The 23,485-nt window shown below is 43.7% G+C and overlaps 1 protein-coding gene across 7 annotated transcripts in view; it reads left to right on the forward strand.

Moving 5' to 3' along the window:
• ANKS1A (ankyrin repeat and sterile alpha motif domain containing 1A) overlaps window positions 1-23,485 on the forward strand; it is a 179,429-nt gene that overhangs the window by 77,201 nt on the left and 78,743 nt on the right. For all 7 annotated transcript variants that reach the window (XM_060615253.3, XM_060615256.3, XM_060615252.3 and 4 more), the window contains 7 exons: window positions 2,731-3,027; window positions 3,830-3,905; window positions 4,194-4,295; window positions 4,398-4,499; window positions 5,892-6,088; window positions 9,842-9,934; window positions 14,662-14,782. In XM_060615253.3, the coding sequence (XP_060471236.1) occupies window positions 2,731-3,027; window positions 3,830-3,905; window positions 4,194-4,295; window positions 4,398-4,499; window positions 5,892-6,088; window positions 9,842-9,934; window positions 14,662-14,782 (988 nt within the window). The remainder of the gene's footprint in view (window positions 1-2,730; window positions 3,028-3,829; window positions 3,906-4,193; window positions 4,296-4,397; window positions 4,500-5,891; window positions 6,089-9,841; window positions 9,935-14,661; window positions 14,783-23,485) is intronic.

The following is a 23,485-nucleotide window of genomic DNA, read 5'->3' on the forward strand; positions in this document are numbered from 1 at the left end:
ATGTGTATGTTATGTAGATGGCACATAAATATAATGGATTTACACATTAAATGGGGTCTCCGTATGTAAAGGGTATTGGGATCTTTTTTCTTAGAGATGCTGAGTATAGCAAGGGGAAATGAGAATGAGTCTCAAGATGGGCAGGAATGGAGAGTTTGTGCAAAGACTTTGGGGGAAAATTGGGGTGTTTGATCTTAGTCTCCTTTCTCAGTCCAAATACATAGTAACAGGATTCTGGGAACTCTGAGTGTGTGAGATGCTCCGAGTGTGAAAGAGAAGGATTCCAGGTCTTTAGGAGTCTGTGCTCTCCTTTGGAATCCCTCCCTTTCTTAGGGGTCCATGAATCAACACTTAATGACTTTCAGCCCTGAAAGTTGTCGGGCTCAAAAGGGAAACGGTAGGAAGAGCTCATTGTGATGGCCTGTGTTCACTAGTCAAAAGATGGGGTAACCACAGACTTGAAGAGCATTATAGTTACCAGACCGTGTCGGGCAAGACTGAGGCATGAGTAAGATGCTTTCTACAGTGTGAATTTGAGTATGACACTGTGCAGAGATGTGGTTAGGCCATTTTTAACAGAGGCAGGAAATTTGCTTGGTAGTGATCAAGACCTTGCTTTCAGTAAGGCAGCTTTGTGGTAGCTGCCTTAGTGCTAGCAAAAAAAAAATTGAAAAAAAACAAACAAACAGATTTTCTTTTTTCCTCCTGCTGGATAGTTTAGAGTCTTAGAGTTCTTCAGGCTCTAATGGCATACTCTTTACAAAATTGAGGACAGATTATTCTGCTTGTTGGGAGACAACTTGGATGTAAAAGAGACAGCAGTGTCTGCTTCAGAGTAAACACATTTTTCTGGATTGGAGTTTTAATAAGAATAAGCTGACTTTCTTGGCCCTGCTGTCATGCTAATCTTGAGATGTAAAACCCTGCGAATCCTCTTAAAGCTTCTTTGGGTTGCCACTCTGCTCTGGAACCACTGAAAAGAAAGCTCCTGTGCATTTTGTAGATGTAGCTGCCTTTCATCCTGAGAAAGTGAAGCGACAGCTCTAAGTTGGCTCAGGGCCTCACGCTCAGTCGGAAATGGGCACTCCAGATGGGGTGTCTTAGTGACCGGTTGTCACCAGGAACCCCAAAGATGGGCTGTCTGCCCGGTTTCCCCTTCCCTCCAGATTTTTAGGTTGACGTGGAATCTGCCCCTTGGGCGCAGTTATATCACAGGAGGCCATTGCTAACGGGCTGTGTCCTGTGGCCAGTGAAGGCTGTCTGCACTCAGCTGCTAATCTCCTCGAGCCGTGTTTGAGCTCAGTGCTGCCTCTTCTGTTTATCTGTGTGCATTTATCTTTGCATGTGCCTCCTGCTATCACCTTATCTGTCCTTATTTCATTAAAAAATTTTTCTTTGCTATCATTCTGGCCCTTTGGGGCCTCGGTCCCAGCACCTCTGGATCTTTCTGGTACACTTGGCGTAGCTGGAAAAAATGATGCAGTCAAATGCCAGATCAAAAGCAGATGGAATTGCATGCGTGTTTGGGTAACTCCTGGTCTGTTACTTTTAATGTAATTAATAGAATTAAAGAAGTTGTGGAAACATTTCGTTTTTACCTTTTGATCACTGAAAGGTGCACAATATTGACTTACTGGACACACCACCTCATAAGCTTTGTTTCCCTAAGGTGGCAGCAGCCTCCTGGATAAATTTAGGAATCTCAAAATCTTGTGGGAGAATTATTTTACTAGTGCATCTAAAAAAGGAGAGGTCATGGAAATTACTTTATTCCTGCTCTACTTATATATTGTCAGTAGTGGTAAAAGAAAAAGCACAATTGGAATGATTAACATTTTGCTTCTCATGATCGATGAAGCACAGACTTCTCCCGTTTCATCCCAGGTTCTACCTTTAGTTTGACGCAAAATTGGCATTTAAGGACCATGGGGGTTGTGAGTTTGAATGGACGGCCATGTTACAACTTTGAATATTTTGCACCTCTCATAAAACATTCCGGGGCCTGATTGAATCTTTCTGACATAAGAAATACTTCCCTGCACTGTAGATTCCGCATGCTTTGATTGGTGCAGGCTCCTGGAGTAGGCACAGGCACAGGGCGACATCGGGCCCCATGTTCCTCTGGGACTGAGCTCAAGTGCCTCCCTCCCCTGGAAATGGCTGTTGGCTGATACCTTGAGAGTGATTTTTGGTGCTCTGCTCTGTTACTGTGATCGTTGGCTGTTTGATTTGCATGCAAGGAGCTATGCAGATGACAAGCTCTTTCAAAAAAGCTTGTTTGTAAGGCAGTGGATATCAACGAGTCCAGAATCCGAACTACAGGGTTGACTGAATATAAACTGTAAAATCAGTTGAAGTTTAGAATGAGTCAATGGCAGTGATATGGTTGGTATTCACGGGCGCCAGGGCGTCTGCCCGAGGCCCTCCACACGCCCTAGTTCACTCTCCTTCCAATCTGTAGACCCCTCCTTCATGGCACACACGAGGAGGCTGTACGCGTGAGCAGGTGACAGCTCCCCTCTGGCAGTCACCGGGGCACAACGTGGCTGATTGGAGCGGTCGGGCTTGTTGGCCGGGGAGTACGTCTGGGTTCTGACTGACACCTAGTAGTCCCCAAATATTGCTGCTGTTTTTCTCATTTAAACTTCAGTGGTTTTACGTGTGATTGCCCCAGTCGTATGCCAGTCGGCCAGTTACCTTTCTGATGTCATCTGCCTGTTAACTCTTTAGAACAACGACAACGAGACGGCCCTGCATTGTGCAGCGCAGTACGGCCACACGGAGGTGGTGAAGGTCCTTTTAGAGGAGCTAACAGACCCCACCATGCGCAACAACAAATTCGAGACACCGCTGGACCTGGCGGCGCTGTACGGGAGACTGGAGGTGGTGAAGATGCTCCTGAACGCGCACCCCAACCTCTTGAGCTGCAACACTAAGAAGCACACCCCCCTGCACTTGGCAGCAAGGAACGGCCACAAAGCCGTGGTCCAGGTCCTCCTGGACGCTGGCATGGATAGCAACTACCAGGTAGCGGGGCGGACATACCCCCGGGCCCAGGGGACCTAGTCATTTTGGAAAAGGCACAAGTACCATGCTGCTGGGCTGTGTTCTTATTTAGCACGTTTCACCCCACGTGTCAGATGCTTCCATTTGTTGACTCATTCTGATGTGACACTTCAGAGACAGACTCCTCAAGTGAGTCTGGTATCTTTTTTTTTTTTTTTTTTTTTTTTTTCTTTTCTTTTCAGGGGTAATATCTTATCATTATGCCCTGAAAAGATGTGCTTGTGGACTCTCTCTGAAAATCAGAAAAATTTCATTATCTTCCTGTACAGGTGTTCCCACTGCCAGCGCTTGCCTCCTGCAAAGTCCCATCAACTTGATCTTGCCAACGGGAGACTTAGCATTTCCCTGTAGTGTTAGCTTTCTCCATTCGGTTGAATGGCTGTTCCTTAGGCTTCACGTTGACCAAACCACAAGTGAAGTTAAGGTGGTTTTTTTGCCCCATGTACTTTTCTTCTCATTATCCCTTCCACCCGGGAAGGTGGACTTTTGAGGAGTTTCACCAATAGGGGGCTCCAAGAGTCGCTGTGCAGTTATTTACGTGTGGCCTGATGGTGGCACTTCAGATACACTTTGCATATGGGCCACGATTGTGGTTTCGGAATCCAGACAAGAAAAGTGGGAAAGATAATGACAGAGAACTTTGTGTGGTTTATTTTATTTTCCTGTCCCTTCTTGTCCATGTCCCGTTTGTCGTGTGGAGCCACGCCAAACCTGGGTCACTGTTCTGACGACATGCTGCTCTGCGCTCTCGTTTGCTTTCCAGACGGAGAAGGGCAGTGCTTTGCATGAGGCTGCTTTGTTTGGCAAGACCGATGTGGTGCAAATCCTGCTGGCTGCAGGTGAGAGGTCGGCAGCGCTCTTGTTTACACAGCATGCCAGGGTTGGGGTTGTTTCTCCCTAGCCTCCCCAGAGGGGGATTTTTGCTGGCTGCACTCAAACCCAATGTATGTCTGTCTCCACTGATTGATTGCAAGTGTACGAAGCGTTCTTGGATAGCTGGATTAAATAGCTTTGGATGAAAAATGTTGATCATGCTACTCAGGGCATTGGGTGTCCTGGAATTTGACCTTCTTTGAGGCTGACTTGAAACTGCTCACTCCCCTGGTCCACCTGGTATGCCTTTCTAGGAATTGATGTCAACATAAAAGATAACCGTGGACTGACTGCCCTAGACACTGTCCGGGAACTGCCTTCTCAAAAGAGCCAGCAGATAGCAGCACTGATTGAAGGTATCAGTTCATCTGCCTGTTGGGGCGACCAGGGTACACACTGGCCAAACCACAGCATTTGTATTTGGTGCAGCTTTTTTTTGTTTTTGTCTTCCCGTGTAGATCACATGACTGGAAAAAGAAGCGCAAAAGAGGCAGAAAGAACCCCCACATCCCAGGGACCTGTCGTCTCCAGTATGGACTCCATACCCCAGAAATCTCAGGGTAAGGTGGCTTTTCTCTGCCAGCGCAGGTGCTCTCGGCTTGAAGAGTTGAATGGGCTTTGGTAGAATGAAAGCATCTTCATTTAAGTAATAATTTCAGGGGGTTGGGAGCACTTAATAAGCTTGTATCCAAATGTCTTGTTTTCCAGCTAGTATATGAACTTTTACTGGACATAGCTTAGGCCTTTGACTTTGGACCTCTTCTTTCCTACTTTATTTGATTCTCCACTTTTACACTTGGCTCTGTGAGGTCTCTTCTGGGATGTGTTGTAGGTGGGATGATCTCCAGGTGAATTCACATCTCACGGAAACCCTTTTCTAACACACACTGTCATGCTTTGAGCATAGTTGGCCCACGTTAAATATTGAACGAGTATCAACTGGTTGGTAGATGTGGATGCGGCAGATTTTGGTAATATGTCACTTGGCCAACAAATGTGGTGTGGGCACTCCCTAGACAGTCCAGCCTCTCCGTCGTTAGCTACAATCCACCTCCTCAGATTTACTGAGCAGCCTTTTGGGTCGTAGGTGTGATGAGTGAGAAGGACAAAGTACTGATTGACACCTTCCCTCAGATACGAGCACAGTAAAGAAAGCCAGGAGGCTGGAGGAATGGAACAAAGCCACACACTGAAAAGGGAAAGGGATTTTTCAGAGGAGAGCAGAGGTATAAGGTTAAAGGGTGCTCAGCCTGTCTCTACTGTGGAGTCCTTGCTACCCCCACCTCCACCACCACCCCCACTTGTTTTCTTGACCTCATAATCCACTAGTAATGGGATTAGGAGTTCACTAAGCTCTTGGCCTTCAAGGAATTTACGATTACAATTTGACTATTTGCCAGAGACCCAGAGATCGCTGGTCCATAACAGGTGATTTTTCAGAGTCACAAATTTGGATCCCAGGTACTCTGAGGTTTGTAGTTCTCTGGTGAGTGAGTTTAACCTTGCACAGTGCCTCCGTGTCAGAAAGGCTTCACGGTCCTCTATTTTGCTTGAGCACAGGGAGGTTTTTATTAAGAATTTAAAGGATTACTTAAGTTTCCAGTTACACTTTGCTACATTTTATGGTTCAAGTTTATTCTATCACGGTATTGAGGTTCTGGGAATTTATAAAGGTCTTGAGAGGTGTCTCTCATAGATGTCAAGGATTTGCCATGTTGAATTAGAGAAAAATCTCTTGTAAGTGTCAGGGTATAAAGAGCAACTGAAACTCAAGGAAACCCTTTTCTAACACACACTGTCATGCTTTTCTCCTACCCGTGGAGCAAAGTAGTTTACTGCTTTTGGTTATTGTTTGTCAAGTTCAGGTTGATGAGGGGCTCTGGGTGGTTGTAGTGGTTGGAAATCTGAGATTGTGCTCTCGTCCATTGACTCTTGCTCTCTAACCTGTTCAGGTGACGTGGAGAAAGCAGTGACCGAACTGATCATTGATTTTGACACAAACGCTGAAGAGGAGGGTCCCTACGAGGCGCTCTACAATGCTGTCTCCTGCCATTCGTTGGACAGCATGGCCAGTGGGCGATCGTCTGACCGGGACTCCATGAGCAAGGAGGCCGAGGCAGCAGGAGTGAAAGCTGCTGGAGTGAGGCCTGTATGTGGCCTGGGGACCCCGCAACGAGACGGGTGCTGTGTTGTCGGCCTCCTGTGCTTCGGTGGGGCGCGGGGAGAGGGAGTGTGCCCCTAGTGCCGGCTCCCTTGGCAGAGGCCTGCATCCTGCTCCCCTGTTCTCCTGGGGCTCGGCCACATCTTCCTCTTGCTTAGTGTGGTTAACTATACAGATCGCCTTGAGGTAGAATTTTGGTTTTCGATGTAACATGTTTGCATCATTCTATTAGTTTTTGGCCTTAGAGCACATTTTGGCCTTAGAAGCATTTTATTTCTGCATAGCCTACTGCTGCTTCTGTCCCCGGGGTCTTTGCTCTATATTGTTACTTTTCTCTCTGGAGAGCAGTTCCACAGTGAAAGAGCTCACTGAAGTAAGCTGTTGCCTGCCCTGAGTGCATTCCCACCTTCCATTTGCCGTCGACACGTTATCCATTTGGACCTGGACAGATTCTGCACTCAGCAGGGTCGTAGCAAGGCTTAATCAGATATCACATATGTTAGTATGTGACATTCCTATTTGTCCCAGCCTTTTCTTCTCAAGGTCCACCTTGCCATCTTACTGCTTCTTTCTCTGGTACTTCTGCTTCCACTCTTGTACACTGTTCTCAAGACTTTTTATTCCGGGGGCACCTGGGTGGCTCAGTTGGTTGAGTGTCCACCTCGTGATTTTGACTCAAGTCATGATCCCAGGGTCTTGGGATTGAACCCCATGTCGGGCTCCATGCTGAGTGTGGAGCCTGCTTGAGAATCTTATTCTCTCTCTCTCCCCACCCCACCCCACCCTGGCCACCCTCCACCCCCACCCCTGCTTGCACTCACTCTCTCTCTCTCTCTCTCTCTCTTAAAAAAAAAAATAATTTTTTTTATTACCTTTTTCTCCCTCACAGTTTTCCTCTGAGCCCAAGCCTCAATCAGCAGTCCCATGGAACTTCCTTCCTACATGGCCAGGCACAATAATTTGAGGTTTTGAGCACCGCCCTTTTACTAAACTGGCCATTGCTCTAATAGAATCCCAGTAATTCCCAGCTTGGGGCATATTTCCAGGTGTATATCATTTCTTCCTGTTGGAGAGGCTGACTTTTCCCTTTTGGTCTAAATTTGCCTTATGACCGTTTTGATGAGCCTTTGGCTCCTAGGTGACCTTTGGGTTTTTCAGATGTTCCCTGGGAATGGGCCTGATGCTTCTAAGTGTTCTTTTTCATTAGGCTCCTAGAGTGGTCCTAGAATAGTCCCAACGTTTCTGCATGGATTTTGGAAAAGCCCACCAGAGTAGTAGGTATTATCAAGGGCTAATTCAACTCCTTGTGAGTGGTGGGAGCACACACATATGCCAAGCACCTCTGGCATGGTGCTTCTGTAGACAGAGCTGGTTGGTCTCACTTTCGCCTTAGGTACAAGGAATTAAGCAAATCCACCTGTGGAGGAAGGCATTGCTTTGTGGCACTTACAGGTGATGACCATTAGAGGGAGCTAGAGGCTTTACAAGAAGAACACAGGGTTAGGGAAGAAAGCTTTGAATAACCAAGTTCCTACGGGCTTAGCCACTGATTTATAGTCTCTTTGTTCCATCCCACTCTAGGAATGTATCCATCGATGGTCTTGCTAAGTAGAAACTGATGCCTCTTCGAGTGCATGCTTTGCCATTTTTCCTTGAGTATGTGGTGACTGTGCCACTACCTTCCTGGCCCTTGGTAATTAACTGTGGCCAAGGGACTGTTCGGCATCTTACACATGCAGTGGATGGTGTGTATAAATCAGCTCTGTACTTACAGGTCCCTGGGCCAAAGTTTTCACGTTAGAAAAAAGAGGCTGCTGCCTCTCTTTTCTTCCAGTGTCCCTGGTGACCACTTCTTGTGCAAGAGGTGTTCGTATCGTCCTTTCTAGGCTCCTCTAGTCTTGAGAAGGGTTCTAGGATGGGTCGTTTCGGTCGTTGTTGTGTATCATTTTGTTTTTCCACGGGTATTTTTGTCCCAAGGTTGGATAATTGGTGTAGATTACAGGCCTGCTCCTTTTGCTGTTCCCCTCCTTACAAGGTGGCACGTGGAAGGGACCAAGGTTGTTTCTGCACTTCCGGAGTAAAGACGGGTGGGGAAAGCAGGACTCAGTGGGAAATCTCATCTAAGAGCTTTGTTTGGCTTGAAAATACGAACCTGTTTTGAAGTTGTTGCCGTTGGGGATCCATCTGGTTCCAGGGACTGTAGGAATGACTGATTTATGAAGCTAGAATACCAAGTGCTGAAGCACATTTTAACGGAGAGAGATCATGGATGCCAAATGCTAACTGACCCTGGCGGCTCCTGAGACATGGGAGACATCGTGCAGACTTCTCTGAGACTCTCCTGTAATTCAGCATGTGCCTCCACTCTGACTTTTAAAAAATACCGCTGTTCTAGCAACACAGTGAACTAACGTACAAGCCAGGGAATGAGCCTGCAAGCCAGTTCCCATTTCAGGTTCCCACTCCTTTCCCTGTAGGAATGTTGGTTATGAAACATGATTAGGACTTTGCACTATAAACGATGCTGACAGTAACTGCAGGTACAATGGCGAACCTCTCTTCAGCTTTCTGTCACCAAAGATTGTATGTGTTTCTGAAATTGTCTACCCTCGACCTAACTGATCCCTGCTTCAGGGTGTTTCTTGCTCTAGGTCAGGGATTGGCAAAGTACGGCCTACACATAGCAGCCCATTTTTGTGAATAAAGGTTTATTGGAACACAGCCACATTCTGTTACATGTTTTCTATGGCTACTTTTGTACTGCGATGGCAGAGTTGACTGGAAAGCCTAAAATATTTACCGTCAGGCCCTTTAAGAAGGAGCTTGCCAATCCTTGCTCTAGGACAGGTAACTGACAAATATTCCTTTTTTAAATGGGCTGAGATGAAATTGGGTTTTCAGGGGTGCCAGGGTGCCTCAGTCAGTTAAAGTGTCCAACTCTTGATTTCAGCTCAGGTTATCATCTCTGGTCGTGAGATAGAGCCCTGTGTCAGGCTCCATGCCGGGCCTCTCCCTCTCCCTCTCTGTCTCCCTTGCCCTCTGCATCTCTCCTGTGTGTACACACGACCCCCCCCCCCCCAGCTCTTTCTCTCTCTCTCTCTCTAAGTAAAAAAAAATTTTTAAAAAGAAATAAAGTTTCCATATACTAATGATACATAATAGTAATCATTGGAGGAGGTGACCAAGGATAAGAGACCAGTTCAGAGCTTTGGGGAATAAACCAAAGATTGGGGGTAGCATTAAAGTTTGAGCAGGAATTGGTGTTTTTGTCCTTGATTCCTTTCCTCATTACTTCCTTGGTAGCTTTGGTTTGTTAGAACTCATTGACAAGGTGATTCTCTGGATTTACTATTTCCTCTTTTTGACATAGACTGACAGCTGACTGGTTTTCCTAGGCTAGAGTTTTATTAGTATTATGAAGGACATTTTCTGGCTAGGCAGTTGTGTGGTTTCAGTGCTGATATTTCTCACTGTGGTCTAGAATATGAAAAAAGTGTATAATCGCTGCTACAGACATCAAAAAGTAAGGAGTGTGCTGACTGAATTTTGTGCTGTGGGTGGGGTGTGTGTGCACGTGCAAATACTAAGCTATCTGTTTAAATACTGATCCTTAAGTTTAGTCTCTCGGGGGAGTTCTTTACATTATTCTTTTTCATTTCCAAGGGCTAAGATAAGAATAAATCAACAAGTTAGGTACTTGAAAAAAGAGATCCTGAAATACTTACTTTTTCTCTCCTGCAGAGGGAACGTCCACCGCCTCCAGCAAAGCCACCACCTGATGAAGAGGAGGAAGACCGTATAGATAAGAAGTATTTTCCATTGACAGCTTCTGAGGTAGAGGGTTGAGGGTTTATTGCCATCACTGAAGCACGAGGTTTCGGAAGGTCCATCAATGTGTGCTTGAAGAAGACTCTGCTTTCTCATTCTCTTAGCGCCTCTTTGGATTAGTACATTTGTATTGTGCACATCAGTAATCTGGAACAAGATCTTTCAAACTCACTTAAGTAGTAAGCAAAGAATTTTAACGGAGCTGTCTGGCAGACAGGCCAGTTACCCATCTGCCTTGCACATTGAGAGTAAACCACGCACAGTTCTCCTGGCTCCACGGTTTGCCTTTCTGCTTTCGTGCCTGTGTCATCTTTTGATCCAAAACGTAGACTTTGCCCCTAATCACTGTCTGTAGACTGCGTCATATTAGCGAGCTTTGGTGACTCTGCCCCAAAAGTCGTCTTTCTGTTTTCACATTTTCCTTCTTCCTTTCACATGAAGAATCCACCAGGACAAACATGGGAAATGTCATAAAGGCTCAATTAGAAGAGAAGTAAGATTCATGGAGGTGGGAGGAATCAAAGAAAGAAGGTTATTTGAGGAGACTAGTCCACCTCTTTAAAAAAGAAATCTTATCGTGAGGCAAATAGTTGTACCTTCTCACGGGGTTAGTTATATGAAGAAAATCATATTTTCCATGATCTTTCATTTTCGGAATGTCCCTTTAATACTTGCCACCATTCAGAGACCATGTTTATTCAGCACTGATTCAAAGTATTATGTAATTTTGTTATTTTATAGCTCGTTCAATACCCTGTTGTTCTTTCATTTAAAAATCAGGTAATATAAACTAGTCAGTTAAGTCTCATTACTTTATCGCTAGAAGTCAGAGTTAACTTTTTTATTGTACTGCCACAGACCATCCTGTGAGACAGGTTCTTTTATCTAATACGAGCACATGGAACCAGAAGGATGGCTTTAGTTTCACAAAATGTATAAATACAAGGAAGCACTTTTAAGAATGTAAAAGTCAGTGTTGGAAATAGGGGAAGATTTTTATGCTAGGTATAAATTCTGTCCCTGTTTCTTTCTATCCCTTAATTACAAAATGCTTATTATCATGTTTCAAGTAAGAGGTCTCTAGAATTACAGCCTCTAGGGTAATAATACATTGCTAGAAGGTAGAAATGCACGGAACAAATCCCTGCATGTTTTTATATAGAGATTTGCTTCATTACTCTCTTTTTATAAGGGAAAACCTGGTAATATGGAGCATATTCAGTTGGGGCTAGGTCTCTATGAATGCCTTATGCCACCTCTTTAACAAGGACTTGGGTTAAAATTCCTAATACCCAAGGATAAGAGCAAGGCTCTTAAAGAAATATTAGATAACAAGGACTTTCTGTTCTCCCAGGGCTTTTTAGGGCATATAATTTGTCAATAACGGTGTCAAGAGATAGGGGGAGAAATCTCCATTTCTCTCCTGGGTGGGAGACTCTGAGATACTTCTAGGACTTGCTTCTGAATAGTCTGGAATTCTGGGTCAGTTGGACCACGGCAGTCAGAAGTTAGAAGACCATGAGAACCCTGGCTTTGCTTGCTTAGTGATTTTAAGTACCTAAATACAGAGGTGATGTGATACGGGCCATTATCCTTGCGACGATCAAGGCAGATTCTGTTTGTCGTGTGAATGAATAGGTGTTCTCCAAAAGTGGACTCTAATCTTCACTATCTTTATTTCTTATACCGCCAAAACTTTACTACCCCACACCTCATATCCTAGGAGGCGCTGGCTCATCATAGTTTAGACTTCTATTTGGCAGGCAATCTGTTTCAGTGTTTGTGTCCTGTTCCTGCACTCCAGAAGAGCTTATCAGATTAACTACCAGGTCATGAAACTGGCTTCCAGAAATTAAACACATATACATGCACGTGCACACACGCGTTGAGATGTTTTTGCCCCACCAAATGGGCTGCCAGCTGCATCAGACTGACCATGATCTTCTCTATGTTCAGATGTGTGAAACCTTCATGGGAAGTTGCAGCTGCTTTGGTATCCCTTCCCAGAAAACTGCCCACACCCCGGCCGGTCATTCAGTTGGTCACAGTTAGGTGCTGACTGGTAGTAGCTTCTCTCTGCAGCAAAAATGTAGCTTTCCATGTAACAGAGAATACAGCTTTTTGGCTTTGATTTATTGCCAGCCCTAGAAGAAAGGGGAGAAAAGATTAAGGAATAATTGAGTAAAAAGCAGAATCTTTTCTGTTGAAAATCAGTTACTGCCATATTCACTGTGACAATCCACTTCTTTTTTTTTTTTTTTAATTTTTTTTTAACGTTTATTTATTTTTGAGACAGAGAGAGACAGAGCATGAACGGGGGAGGGTCAGAGAGAGAAAGGGAGACACAGAATCTGAAACAGGCTCCAGGCTCTGAGCTGTCAGCACAGAGGCCGACGTGGGGCTTGAACTCACGGACCTGAGCTCACGTGAGATCATGACCTGAGCCGAAGTCGGCCGCTCAACCGACTGAGCCACCCAGGCACCCCGACAATCCACTTCTTGAGTGGGAGTTAGGAAGGCTCCAAGAAAAGCAGTCTATTGCTTTATTATGAGATTTTAATCCCACAGCTGGCAGGAGCCAGGACTAAGAGGAAGAGATCCCTGTAGAAGTTGTCTGGATGTGAGCAGGGGACTCTCACAAGATATCTGAAGGAAGGAAAGAGTTCTAAATTGGATGGAAAGTCCTCCTTCTCAGGAAAAATGAGACCATCTTGGTCCAGAACCAGGGGAAGTGAATTTTATGGTCCTGCCTCTGCTGCTTGCTCTCTGTATAACTTTGGGCAAGTCCCTAGACCTCTCTGGAAAGTGGGTTTGGGCATCTGCAGAATGAAAGAGCTGGAGCTGGGTGCTCTCTAGCTGTGACTGTAATGGTTCGGGTCCCTCCCAGCTCTAGCACTTGCTGGGTTTTTGCTTCTGGTTGTCATGCCCGGGAGCAGGCACAGAGTGAACGTGGGTCCAGTGGGCCTGATTTTCCACATGGAAGTCATCAGCTGTCCTGCTTGAGAAGGAAGGATAGTATGGGCCGGGCATCCAAGCTGTCAACTACCTTTCAGAGAAGCATGCCTGCGGCTATATGAGTGCTCTCGCTGTGTCCAGAACACTTACAGTCTCAGCTTTCCAGGGCTCCAGCTCAGTGATAGCTGTGGGTGTGTAAACCTGAAGAACCCAAATTCCTGTCTGTAAAGCCTGTGGTATTAAGTTGACACTGTATGAACTGCTTAATGGTCCCTCTTTGTTCCCTTAATTGTGTTCCCACGAAGAGGCAAAAGGAATTAAGCAATACAGGCAAATGGCTCATTGTAATGAAATAGCTTTTAGCTTCCAGGTGGCTTTCAGTAAGTGGAGGTTCCTGCTGTGCCTAGCAGAATATCGGAAAGAGACTATCATTCTGCCTTTAGAGTGGCAGCCTTGTTAACAAGCAGGAGCCGCAGTCTCTTATTTAGTCTGAGGCTCCTGGAATCATTGATGTCTCATTAGGCCGTAACGCAGTGAGCTATATCTCCAAGAAGCAAAACCCTGATGAATCACAAACCTGGTTCATTTCCAGTGAGCTGTGGGACATGCCTGAAGGAGAGGCTTCTGCATGTGCCAAAGAGTCACATTCGTAGGGTACCGTTGTTTGTCAGGCAGACGTGGGAGTCCCTCTGAACCCCTCTGTTCATAATATATCACTTCTAGCCAATCTGCTCAAGGGGACATTTTGTGCTTTGCCTTGCTCTCACAGTAGCTGGTATGTGATTATTCTTAATTTGCCTACGAAACACATTGGATTCTTAGGACAGATGAGGCAGAATTGTCCTCTAAATCGAAGATCTCCATTCCCTCTCTCAGTGTGACTGTAGCACTGGTGATGGTGTTTCTGGCTCGATGTGAGGAGGAAGTGTGGCTCCTTGGGTGCCATGACCAGCTGTGGCCACAAGGCCCTCAGCTGCCTAGACCCGCTTGGCAGGTGTAGGAGCCAGCGCTGGGCCAATTCTCTTAGCAGAGACGCTTGGCTGCCTGGGTCAGGGATTTCCCCATAGACGGAGCTGCTTTTTCTGCACTGAAATTCATACTGCCTAGCCACTTGACTCTTTTCAGAACAGAGATGGGTGGAATTAGTTTAAACTTGTATTACCATAAATGCAGTAGGAAGCCGGCTTTTGAGAGAAACTTCCCCGTAACCCCCAGGACCTGTGGAGAAAGGCTCACAAAAATAGAGAAGGACCAATAGAGCACTTTGTTTCTAGTTTCTAGTAAGGGTCAGTCATTCAGGGTCAGTCAGAAGTCATTTGATTCCCTCCTGAGAAGGTGGGAAGGGTTCCAGCCTTGGGGTAGTATGTGTGCATATTAAGAAAGAATCGTGGAGAAAGGAGGCTTTTGTGATGCACCATAGCTAAAAACGGCTTGGAAGCTACTATCCACCCCAAAGAGACCATGCAGAATACTGTTATGATGGGAGAGGCAAGAGAAGGAAGGATCTTGGATTTTATTAATGGCTTTTTGAAGGATATAATGAGGTAAGGAAAGGGGAGTGTTTTAATCAAAGGCCATTGAGATTCGAGGTGCAGGTGCATATCCAGAAAAGCAGTTGTGGTTTCACGTGACACTGAGTTATTTACTTCTCTTCCCACCCCCTCCCCCCCTTCTTCCTCTCCGGTGAAAAAGGAGCCAGGGATCTTGAATTTGTTCAACATAATCTGCCTTGGTATTAGCCACCCACATGAGAAGTTCTGTGGTGTCTTCTCTCTTAGGTCTTGGCCATGAGACCCTGGATTCAGGGAAGTGCAGCCAGGGAAGAGGACGAGCATCCTTATGAGCTCTTGTTAACAGCAGAAACAAAGAAGCTGGTATCCGCGGATGGAAGACCAAAAGGTACACCCCCACCCCACCCCGCTCCCATCAGAGACAACCTTGAAAGGGTTTTTAAAGTTTGTGATCCTGAGTGGAAGGAGAGGATGATGTTCCTTGGGAGGAGGGAGCTGGGTGTCATAGCAGTTGGGGGTGGTGGGTGTTGATTATGAGCTTTCATTGTCAATGCCCTGTGTTAGGTAGAGTTGGCTCACCACCCTGCAGCACGCGAAGCAAGGAGGTGGTTAGGTCAGACCAGGTAAGAACCGTGGAAGGAGAAATGGCCCGCAGCATAACGGAGCTTGATTTGGGGTATCCAGTCATAAACCCTCAAGTTAAGGCTGTGGAAAAACAAGCCCAACAAGTCAGTCCCTTTGGGGGCAGGCTGACGGCACAGGCTCTGCTTTGAGTCCTGACCTCACAGTGAGACGCTCCTGGGGAGGGGCCCGTGATTGGCTGCCACCCGGTAACTAGAGTGCTCTGTCGCCTTGGCCTACTTTCATTGCCTCTGCAAAATTCCGTTTCCTCCGTGAGGGAGTGAGTGCCGCAGGACGGACAGCCAGGCAGACGATATAAACGCGGTCACGACAGGGGTGAGCGCACTGCTGGAGAGTGTGTGACAGCCTCGTTCTAAGGAAGAACAAGAAGGGGCAGTGCCATTCCCCCTGCAGTTGGAAGGAACTTCTGTGGCCTCTCCCAGCTCTTTATAGCTCTCAGGTACTAGGTCCTTCGTGGGGTATTATTTGTGCCTCCTTTCAATGCTAAGACAGTCACGCTTCTGGTAAGGATGGGGGTTGCGATGGTTTGTTTGGAACTGCCCTCTGCTGGGCCTGTCAGAGGGTAGGGGGTGGCAAAGAGGACATGTGCGTATGTGTATGACGTGGTAGACCTTGTTTTTAATGGTCCTGTTTAAGAGGTTTCTCTTCCAGCATGCAGACACTTTGTGGTCATTTTTATAGTGGTTGTTTTGTTTTGTTTTTTTATGGTTTCCATTTGGAGCTTTAAAAAAAAGAGTTATAATTTAAATACAATAAACTGCCCCTTTTGTGTACAGTTCCGTGAAGTCTGACAAATACAGTTATATAACTGCCACCACATTCAAGATACAGAATGGCTTTATCACACCAGAAACTCCCTTGTGTCCCTTTGTAGCCAGTCCCGCACCCCTCCCTTACCTCTGGCAACCACTACTTTTATGTCTGTTCCAAGAATTTTGCCTTTTCCAGAATGTCCTATAAATGGGAATCCTGCAGTATGTACCCTTTGAGTCAGGCCCCTTTCACTTAGCGTAATTTCACTCGAGATTCATCCGTGTTGTGTGTACCAGTAACTTGTTACTTTTCGTTCCCAAGTAGTATTCCATTGTATGGATGCACCACAGTTTATGCATTCTCTAGTTGAGAGGCATTTGGGTCATTTATAGTCCTTGGGGATTACAAATCAAACTACTATAAACATTTGCATACAAGTTTTTGTATGAATGTCAGTTTCATTTCTCTTGGGAGAACACTAGAAATGGAATTGCTGGGTCCTAGTTGAATTATGTGCTGCACTTGATAAGAAACTGCCACACCATGTTCCAGAGTGCTTATACCGTTTTGGTTTTCCATCGGAGTTACAGTTGCTAGGTCTCCTCCCAGCACTTAATATTGTCAGGTTTTCAGAATTATAGTCCTTCTAATAGGGTGCCTAGTGATATTTCATTATGGATCTAATTTGCATTCCCCTAATGACTCATGAAGTGAACACCTATTAATGTGATTATTTGCCATCCATATGGCTAATGAAGTGTCTGTTCAACTCTTGCTCATTAAAAAAAGGGGGGGTTGTTTGTGTTCTTATGGAGTGGTGAGAGTTCTTTGTATGTTTTGCATACTATTTATCAGATATATGATTTTTCTCCTAGTCTGTGATTTCTCTCTTTATTCCCTTAACAGTGTCTTTTGAAGAGCAGAGGCTCTCATTTTTGATGAAGTTCAATGTGGATAAGTGGATAAGGTCACAACTATTTTCTCCTGTATTTTCTTCTAGAAATGTTGTAAGTTTAGGTATACGTTTAGATCTGTGACCCATTTTGAGTTAATTTTTGAATATGGTGTGCGGTATGCTTCAAAATTCATTTTTTTGCACATAGATATCCAGTTATTTCAGCATGATGTGTTGAAGGCCATCCTTGTTGCCTTTGTCATGTTGTTATTCTTGTTCAGAATTGTTTTAGATATTCTAGTTCCTCTATCTTTCAGTACAAAAATTTAGAGTGAGCTGGTTCATTTCTACAAAACATCCTGCTGGATTTTTATTGGGGTTGTGCTGAATCTATATAACAATCTGGGGGAGCTATCTTAACTGTATTGAGTCTTCTAATCACATTGGTGGGTTTTTAATTAAAACATATAGAGCAAGTGGAGTAGAGCACCAATGAGTTCTCAGCTGTTTAATAATAAATCATACTGAAATTAACCCTTAAAAAGCAAGTAATTAATGTAATGCTCTGTTTCAAACTGGTTCTCAAGGAAGCATTTTTAGTGTCGAGGAGGAAGGAGATTATAATTCTTTCTCTCTTTCAGAGGCTTGATCTGGACCCACTATAAGATAGCTGCTCAGCCTTTGGAAGGAAGAAAATGAGAAAGTCAGACAGACTTCATAAATGGGGACTGGTCTCCTTGGCTGACAAATGCAAGAATTTTCTTTTTTCTTTTCTTTCTTTCTTTCTTTCTTTCTTTCTTTCTTTCTTTCTTTCTTTCTTTTTTTAAGTTTACGTATTTATTTGAGAGAGAGACAGTGAGAGTGGGGAGGTGCAGAGAGAAAAGGAGGGAAAGAGAGAATCCCAATCAAGCTCCACACTGCCACTGCAGAGCCCAACATGGGGCTCGAACTCTTGAAACCGTGAGCCAAAACCAAGAGCTGGACGCTCAACCACTCAACTGACTGAGACACCAAGGTGCCCCAAGTGCAGGAATTTTCTATCCCAACTCAAGAGAGATCTCTAGGTTAAGGAGGAAACTGCCACGGAGGACTTAAGACCTCCCATCTGCTCCTCCTTTGCTTTGGTTTCTTTTAGTTCTGCAATACTGGGCTAACTGTTAAAAGAGTGGGTGGTGCGGGAAGCAGATTTAATTGAACCACAGCCTGTGGGGTGTGCCTGCCCCCAGGCGAGCTGCTTGGATCACTCAAAGAGCTTTCAGACAAAGGAATTGAGGCATTAAATATGAAAATGGGCTCTGCCAGTTTCTCTGTAGCCTGGAAGCAATGCTTGCTAAAGTTGGTAAATGTGAGGCAAGTCTGCAGATTAGATCATGGATTAATACATAGTCAGTCTTTTCTGCTTTTCCACTAAGGTCCTTATCTTAGGCAGCTTTTAGAAATTAATTCATCAGTTCTCAAAAGGCCATGCTAATGAGACTACCAGAGCTTTCAGCCCTCCTTACTATAATTCAAGAAACTACAGTATGAGGGATGGGATGGGAGATTGTTTACATTGCATTTTAAGAGTGTATTTGTATTAGCTCACAGGAAAAAAAATTCAAAAAATATAGAAGTGAATACAAGTAAAATGGTCAAGTCTTCTCACCTCTCGGCTACTCACAGTTGCTGGAGATGTCCACAGTTTGAAAGTGTAGTGTCAACTTAAGGTCCTTTGCTGTCTTTATTTAAAAAAAAAAAAAAAAAAAAAAGTGACTATGTGAGATTGTTTTGTTTGTTTTTAACATAAAATGTATTTTACAAACTGTTTTGCACACTTATTTGTTTTTAATTTACCTTGTCTATAGATCATGGGTACAATTTTGTTTTAGTTCTTAAAAGATCTGCCTTACCTTATTCTTTTTTAACGGTTGTTAAATCTCCCACGGCTCATTTTTCCAGTCTCTAGTAGATGGTATTTATGTTGCTTCCAGTATTTCTCTGTTATAAATTAAGATGGTGTGGACATTCTATACACATATTCTTACATGCTTATAAGAGTATTTCTTTTTTTTTTTTTAATTTTTTTTTTTAATGTTTATTATTTTTGAGACAGAGAGAGACAGAGCATGAACAGGGGAGGGGCAGAGAGAGAGGGAGACACAGAATCGGAAGCAGGCTCCAGGCTCTGAGCCATCAGCCCAGAGCCCGACACGGGGCTCGAACTCACGGACTGCAAGATCGTGACCTGAGCCGAAGTCGGACGCTTAACCGACTGAGCCACCCAGGCGCCCCTATAAGAGTATTTCTTAAAAGGCATTGATAGAAGGTAGAATTAGGCAGCCAGAGTGCAGGTACCTGTCTAGATCTAACTGGTGGAGCTGAATTGCCCTGCTTGATTGTTTATGAGCACACACTTTCCCATTCCTTTGCCAACTTGGGATATTAATACTCTTGAATGTTTTTCACCATGGTAAGCCAAAAAAGTGTCCTTTGTATTTGGCCTTTGTGTGATCTAGTGAAATTGAGCATCTTGTTCATTACTGTTATATAGTCTGTGAGTGGCCTATCTTTTTTTTTTTTTTTTTTTTTTTTTCTTATTTTTCTACTTAGAAATTAATTAACGGTACCAGAAACATTTCATATAAATACTGGTAATATCTGGCCAAAGTGATACTCAGGAGAAAGTTTATATTCTTCAATTTGTTATAAAAAAAAGAAAGACTAAAACTTAACCAAAAGAAAGTAACAGAGAGGAATAAAGATAAAAGCAGATAGTATACGTCACATACTTCATGGTATATGTGTTACATTTCAGTTAGTTAAAGAAAAAAATAAAAGTAGAAATAAGGAAGTTTAAAAAAAAATAGACTTGACCATTACAATGAAAACTTTTTTTTTTAAAGATCTCTGACAATTCTGATCAAGAAAAGAGGAAAAAAACACAACATGTAGGAATAGTATAAAGAACATATATAAGCACAGATTTAGAGATTTTTAAAATAATAAGAGAATTTATAGGAATAAATTTTTGTGGTTAGTTAGGTTGCTGCCATCCCCCTAGGATGAATTGTCTGGGACCCTTAATGGTCCGTCACAATGACTGGTTGAGGTGGGGTTTCCAGTAGCATTTAGTGCTTGATGACTAAGCATCTTGATGACAAGGTATGCATGGTAATCTGGTAGTTGCAGATTACCATTTATGTCTGTAAATACAACAAAAACTGACAGAAGTAGAAAGCAGCCAGTGAAGCAGAAAACATCCCTCTACAAAGGCACTAGGCCCAGATGGTTTTATGGTAGTTTTATGCAGCTAGGTATTCCTCTGTTATTTAAGTGATTTCCAACATAGAAGTCTTCTGAAATCCTTATTCAGGGCTAGCATAACTAGCAACGAGAGCATGTTTCCAGTTTCATGTGGCATAGTCATTTATTTCTCTTTAGCATTTAACTCTTTGCCCACTGGACACTCTGGACATACTGTTCTGAGAAACTGGACAACCTTCCAGGTTTGATAGCAAGTGGGAAAGTAGCCAAGAGCTCTAAAAATCATTGTTCTCTGTGGTGCTTTCTGCAGCATCCACTGATAATGCTTAGGTCTAGGTGAAGTGGTTACTTAGCTTAGGACAGTGATGAATGATTATCTGAAGACAGTGATACATGTGGACTCTTTGGCGCGCAGCTGCACTCTGAGGTTTTTTAGATGGAAGTAAGTCAATATTCCTGAGAGCCATGTGTTTAGATCTAAGTGAAGTTTGTGCATGAGCACGAAGACCTTAATCCTCTTGGAGGGGAGGAAAATGTTATTTTAGCTTCTCCCTCTACTCCCATGTCCCAAGCGCTGCCAGTTCCTGAGCCTTTAGAAAATTCATAGTATAAGCCTTGGCTTTTCCCTTTGCCAGCTTGGGATTCTCAGGTATGCTTCCATCTGTGTCCCATTTTTATATTTGGTTTAGTAAGACTTCAGGAAGAAGAGTAAGTTGGTACCTGTATTCAGTCCACCATCTTTACCTGGAAGTCCATGCTAGCTTTTCATGGTAGATTCCCAGGAGTAAGTTTGGATGCTTTTTCCAAATGCAAAATACGTATATATACATATTTATGTGTGTATGAGACAGTTTAATAATTAAGCCTTATCTTTAGCAGCTTCCTCGTCTCTTACCTTCTTCCATTAGAGGAGCTTCCGCCAAAAGCCGTACTGTTACAGCTGCCTTGCTCTTATCAATTTCTATTTCTGAGTTGGAATAGTTTGCTTTTCTCTCCATTGCAAAACAAGTCCAAGCCTTGTGAGGTATATACATCTGTATTTTCTTCCATAAAATGTATTGACAGCCATTTATATACATATGTATATGTGAGGCATACGTAAAATACACAAAAGGGCAGAATATGTTAAATTTTTATAGATTGGTGTAATTTTGGAATTCAAAAGATCGATAAATTATGTTAGCGCAGGAGATCAGGAAGACTTTATGAAGGAAGTAGCATTTGAGCTAAACCCCAAAATAGAGAATTCTATTTAGTAGGCAGAAGTAAGGAGGAAGGAGAGTGTCTTCCAGCCAGAGGGAGTGGCATAAACAAGAGTAAAATGTTAGATGATAGAGCTCGTGTTTGGAGAATGGTAAGTAATCTAGTTTGGCTCAAACAAAGAACTGGTTGTGTAGAGTATTGGATCTCAAATGTCAGTCATTATTACAAAGATAGTGCAGTGTTGTTGAAGCTTTTCGAGTAAGATGGCAGGATTGAAGCCATGCTTTACATATGTATAATTGTGGAATCTTTGATTGCAGTTGGGAGAGACTAGAGGCAGGAATATCCTGAAGTCAAGAGACTTCAAGGAATCTCTTGAAGGAAATTAGGCTCCAAACTAATAGTACGAAGTGATAGGAAGGAAGGGTATGGATGGTGGAGGTATTGAGGAGGTAGAATTAACAGGACCTTACAATCAAATGTGGAAGAATCAGGAAGAGGGGGTATTCATGATGATTCTTAGGTGTTGAACCTGGTTATTTGGGAAAATATGGTGCACCTGACAGAAATAGGGGCTTGAGAAGGGACATGTTTGAAGGAAGATGTTAAGTTCAGTTTTGCATATGTTAAGGATATTAAAGATAATGAATATTGGGAAAGATACCTCATAAATAACTTAGAAATGTAGGTCTAGTGTTCAAGAGAGATAGAAAGATTAGAAATGCATATTCAGGGATCATCCAAGTTGAGGTGGTGGTTAACATAAAAGATAATCAGTTGCTGAGGGAAAAACTAGAGAGATTGAAGAAGTCAAGAATATAATTTATATTTAGAAGCACAAGGGTAAAGAAACATAGGAAGATAACCAGGATAATCGAGTGTCATAGAAGCCAATGTGAGGAAATTGAGAGAGTGAGAAGTGAATGTGAGGCAAACCCCAAAATAACTGTTGTTTAAATAAGACAGAAGTCCAGAGGTAAGAAGTCAAGGGCTAGCGTGACATTTCATGATGCTCAAGAAACCAGTCTCTTTCTGTCATCATGGTTCAAGATGACTATTCAAGTTCAAGCTGTCAGCATAGGAAGAAAGAAAAGGAGAGAACTTTAAAGATAGTTCTCAAAAGTTTCACTTTCTCTTAGAACCCGTTGGCCAGAATTTGGTCATGTGACTATACCTAACTACAAAGAAGATGGGAAATGTAGTCTTTAATGTAGGTGGTTTGACCCAATCCAAAAAACCCCATGACCAAGCAGGAAGGGGAGAGTGGGTACCAGGGATAACTGGTAAACTGTGTCACATGATAATAGAAAGAGCTAGAAGCAGTGAAGACTAGAAAAAGGCTTCAGCAGTTAGAAGGCTATTGGTGAAATTCAAGATGGGGAGATACTTCCCTGAGGTAGGTGGGAAGAGATCAAATTATCCCCAAGGTTTGACATGTGTGGTATTGAGAACAGATAAGGAAGTTTGTCCGATCTAAGTCTTCTCAGGAAATTGATGTCATTACCCAAGAGTATAGGTGCTGTGGGAAAGATGACAGTCTAAAAAGAGTGGGAGAAATGAGGAATCAATCTTATGGTGATACCACAGTTTTCGAGAGATGAATAAAAGGGTAGCTAGGCTTGGTAGTAAACTTGGATTCTTGCTCTACCACTTACTGGTTGGTGACCTTGAGGAGTCATTTAACTTCTTTAAGCTTCATTTTCTCCATGTAAAGTAGGGATTCAAATTCTTACCCCATGGTTGTGAATATTAAAAAAGAAAGTGTTTAGCAGCATGTCTAGCATAGAATAACTAGTACCTAATACACTGTAGCTATTGGAAGCCAGCTGAGGACTCAGTTGTTTCTTGAGTATTCAGCAGGGCTCAACATTCCAGCAACTGGAGGAGAGAAAGCAAATGGTTGTGAATACCCAGTGCTGGAACTGGCAGAAGATCAAGGGAAATAGAGACAGCAAGTGTGCTGTTAAATTAGGCACGGTTAAGTATCATGGCTGGTTGGAAACTGATCCAAGCAGAGCTGGTGTATTAAATAGGGAAGTTTGAGGGGCCACAGAGAGGGGACAGACTCTTCAAGAGGAGTTTCAGGAAACGGGGGAGATGTCAGGTAATCAGGACCAAGTCAAAGTAGAATAGTCCGAGTCCCAAAGCTGGGCTGTACCTGTGGGTGCTGCAGTGAGTGGAGGTTCCTGACCTGAAAGTTTTTCCCCCGCTGTGCTGGCACACATCACCCTGAACTGAACTTGTAGAACGACAGGACCTTCTCTGGCATTTGAGTTTTATTCTATCTAGAGTATAGGGCCACTTAGAAGAAACCAGTCTCCTTTGCAGAGTCGAGAGAAAGGAAACCAGCCTCTG

This window comes from Panthera onca, chromosome B2 (genome assembly GCF_046562875.1).
Source record: "Panthera onca isolate mPanOnc1 chromosome B2, mPanOnc1 haplotype 2, whole genome shotgun sequence".
In the NCBI taxonomy this organism is placed as follows: Eukaryota; Metazoa; Chordata; class Mammalia; order Carnivora; family Felidae; genus Panthera; species Panthera onca.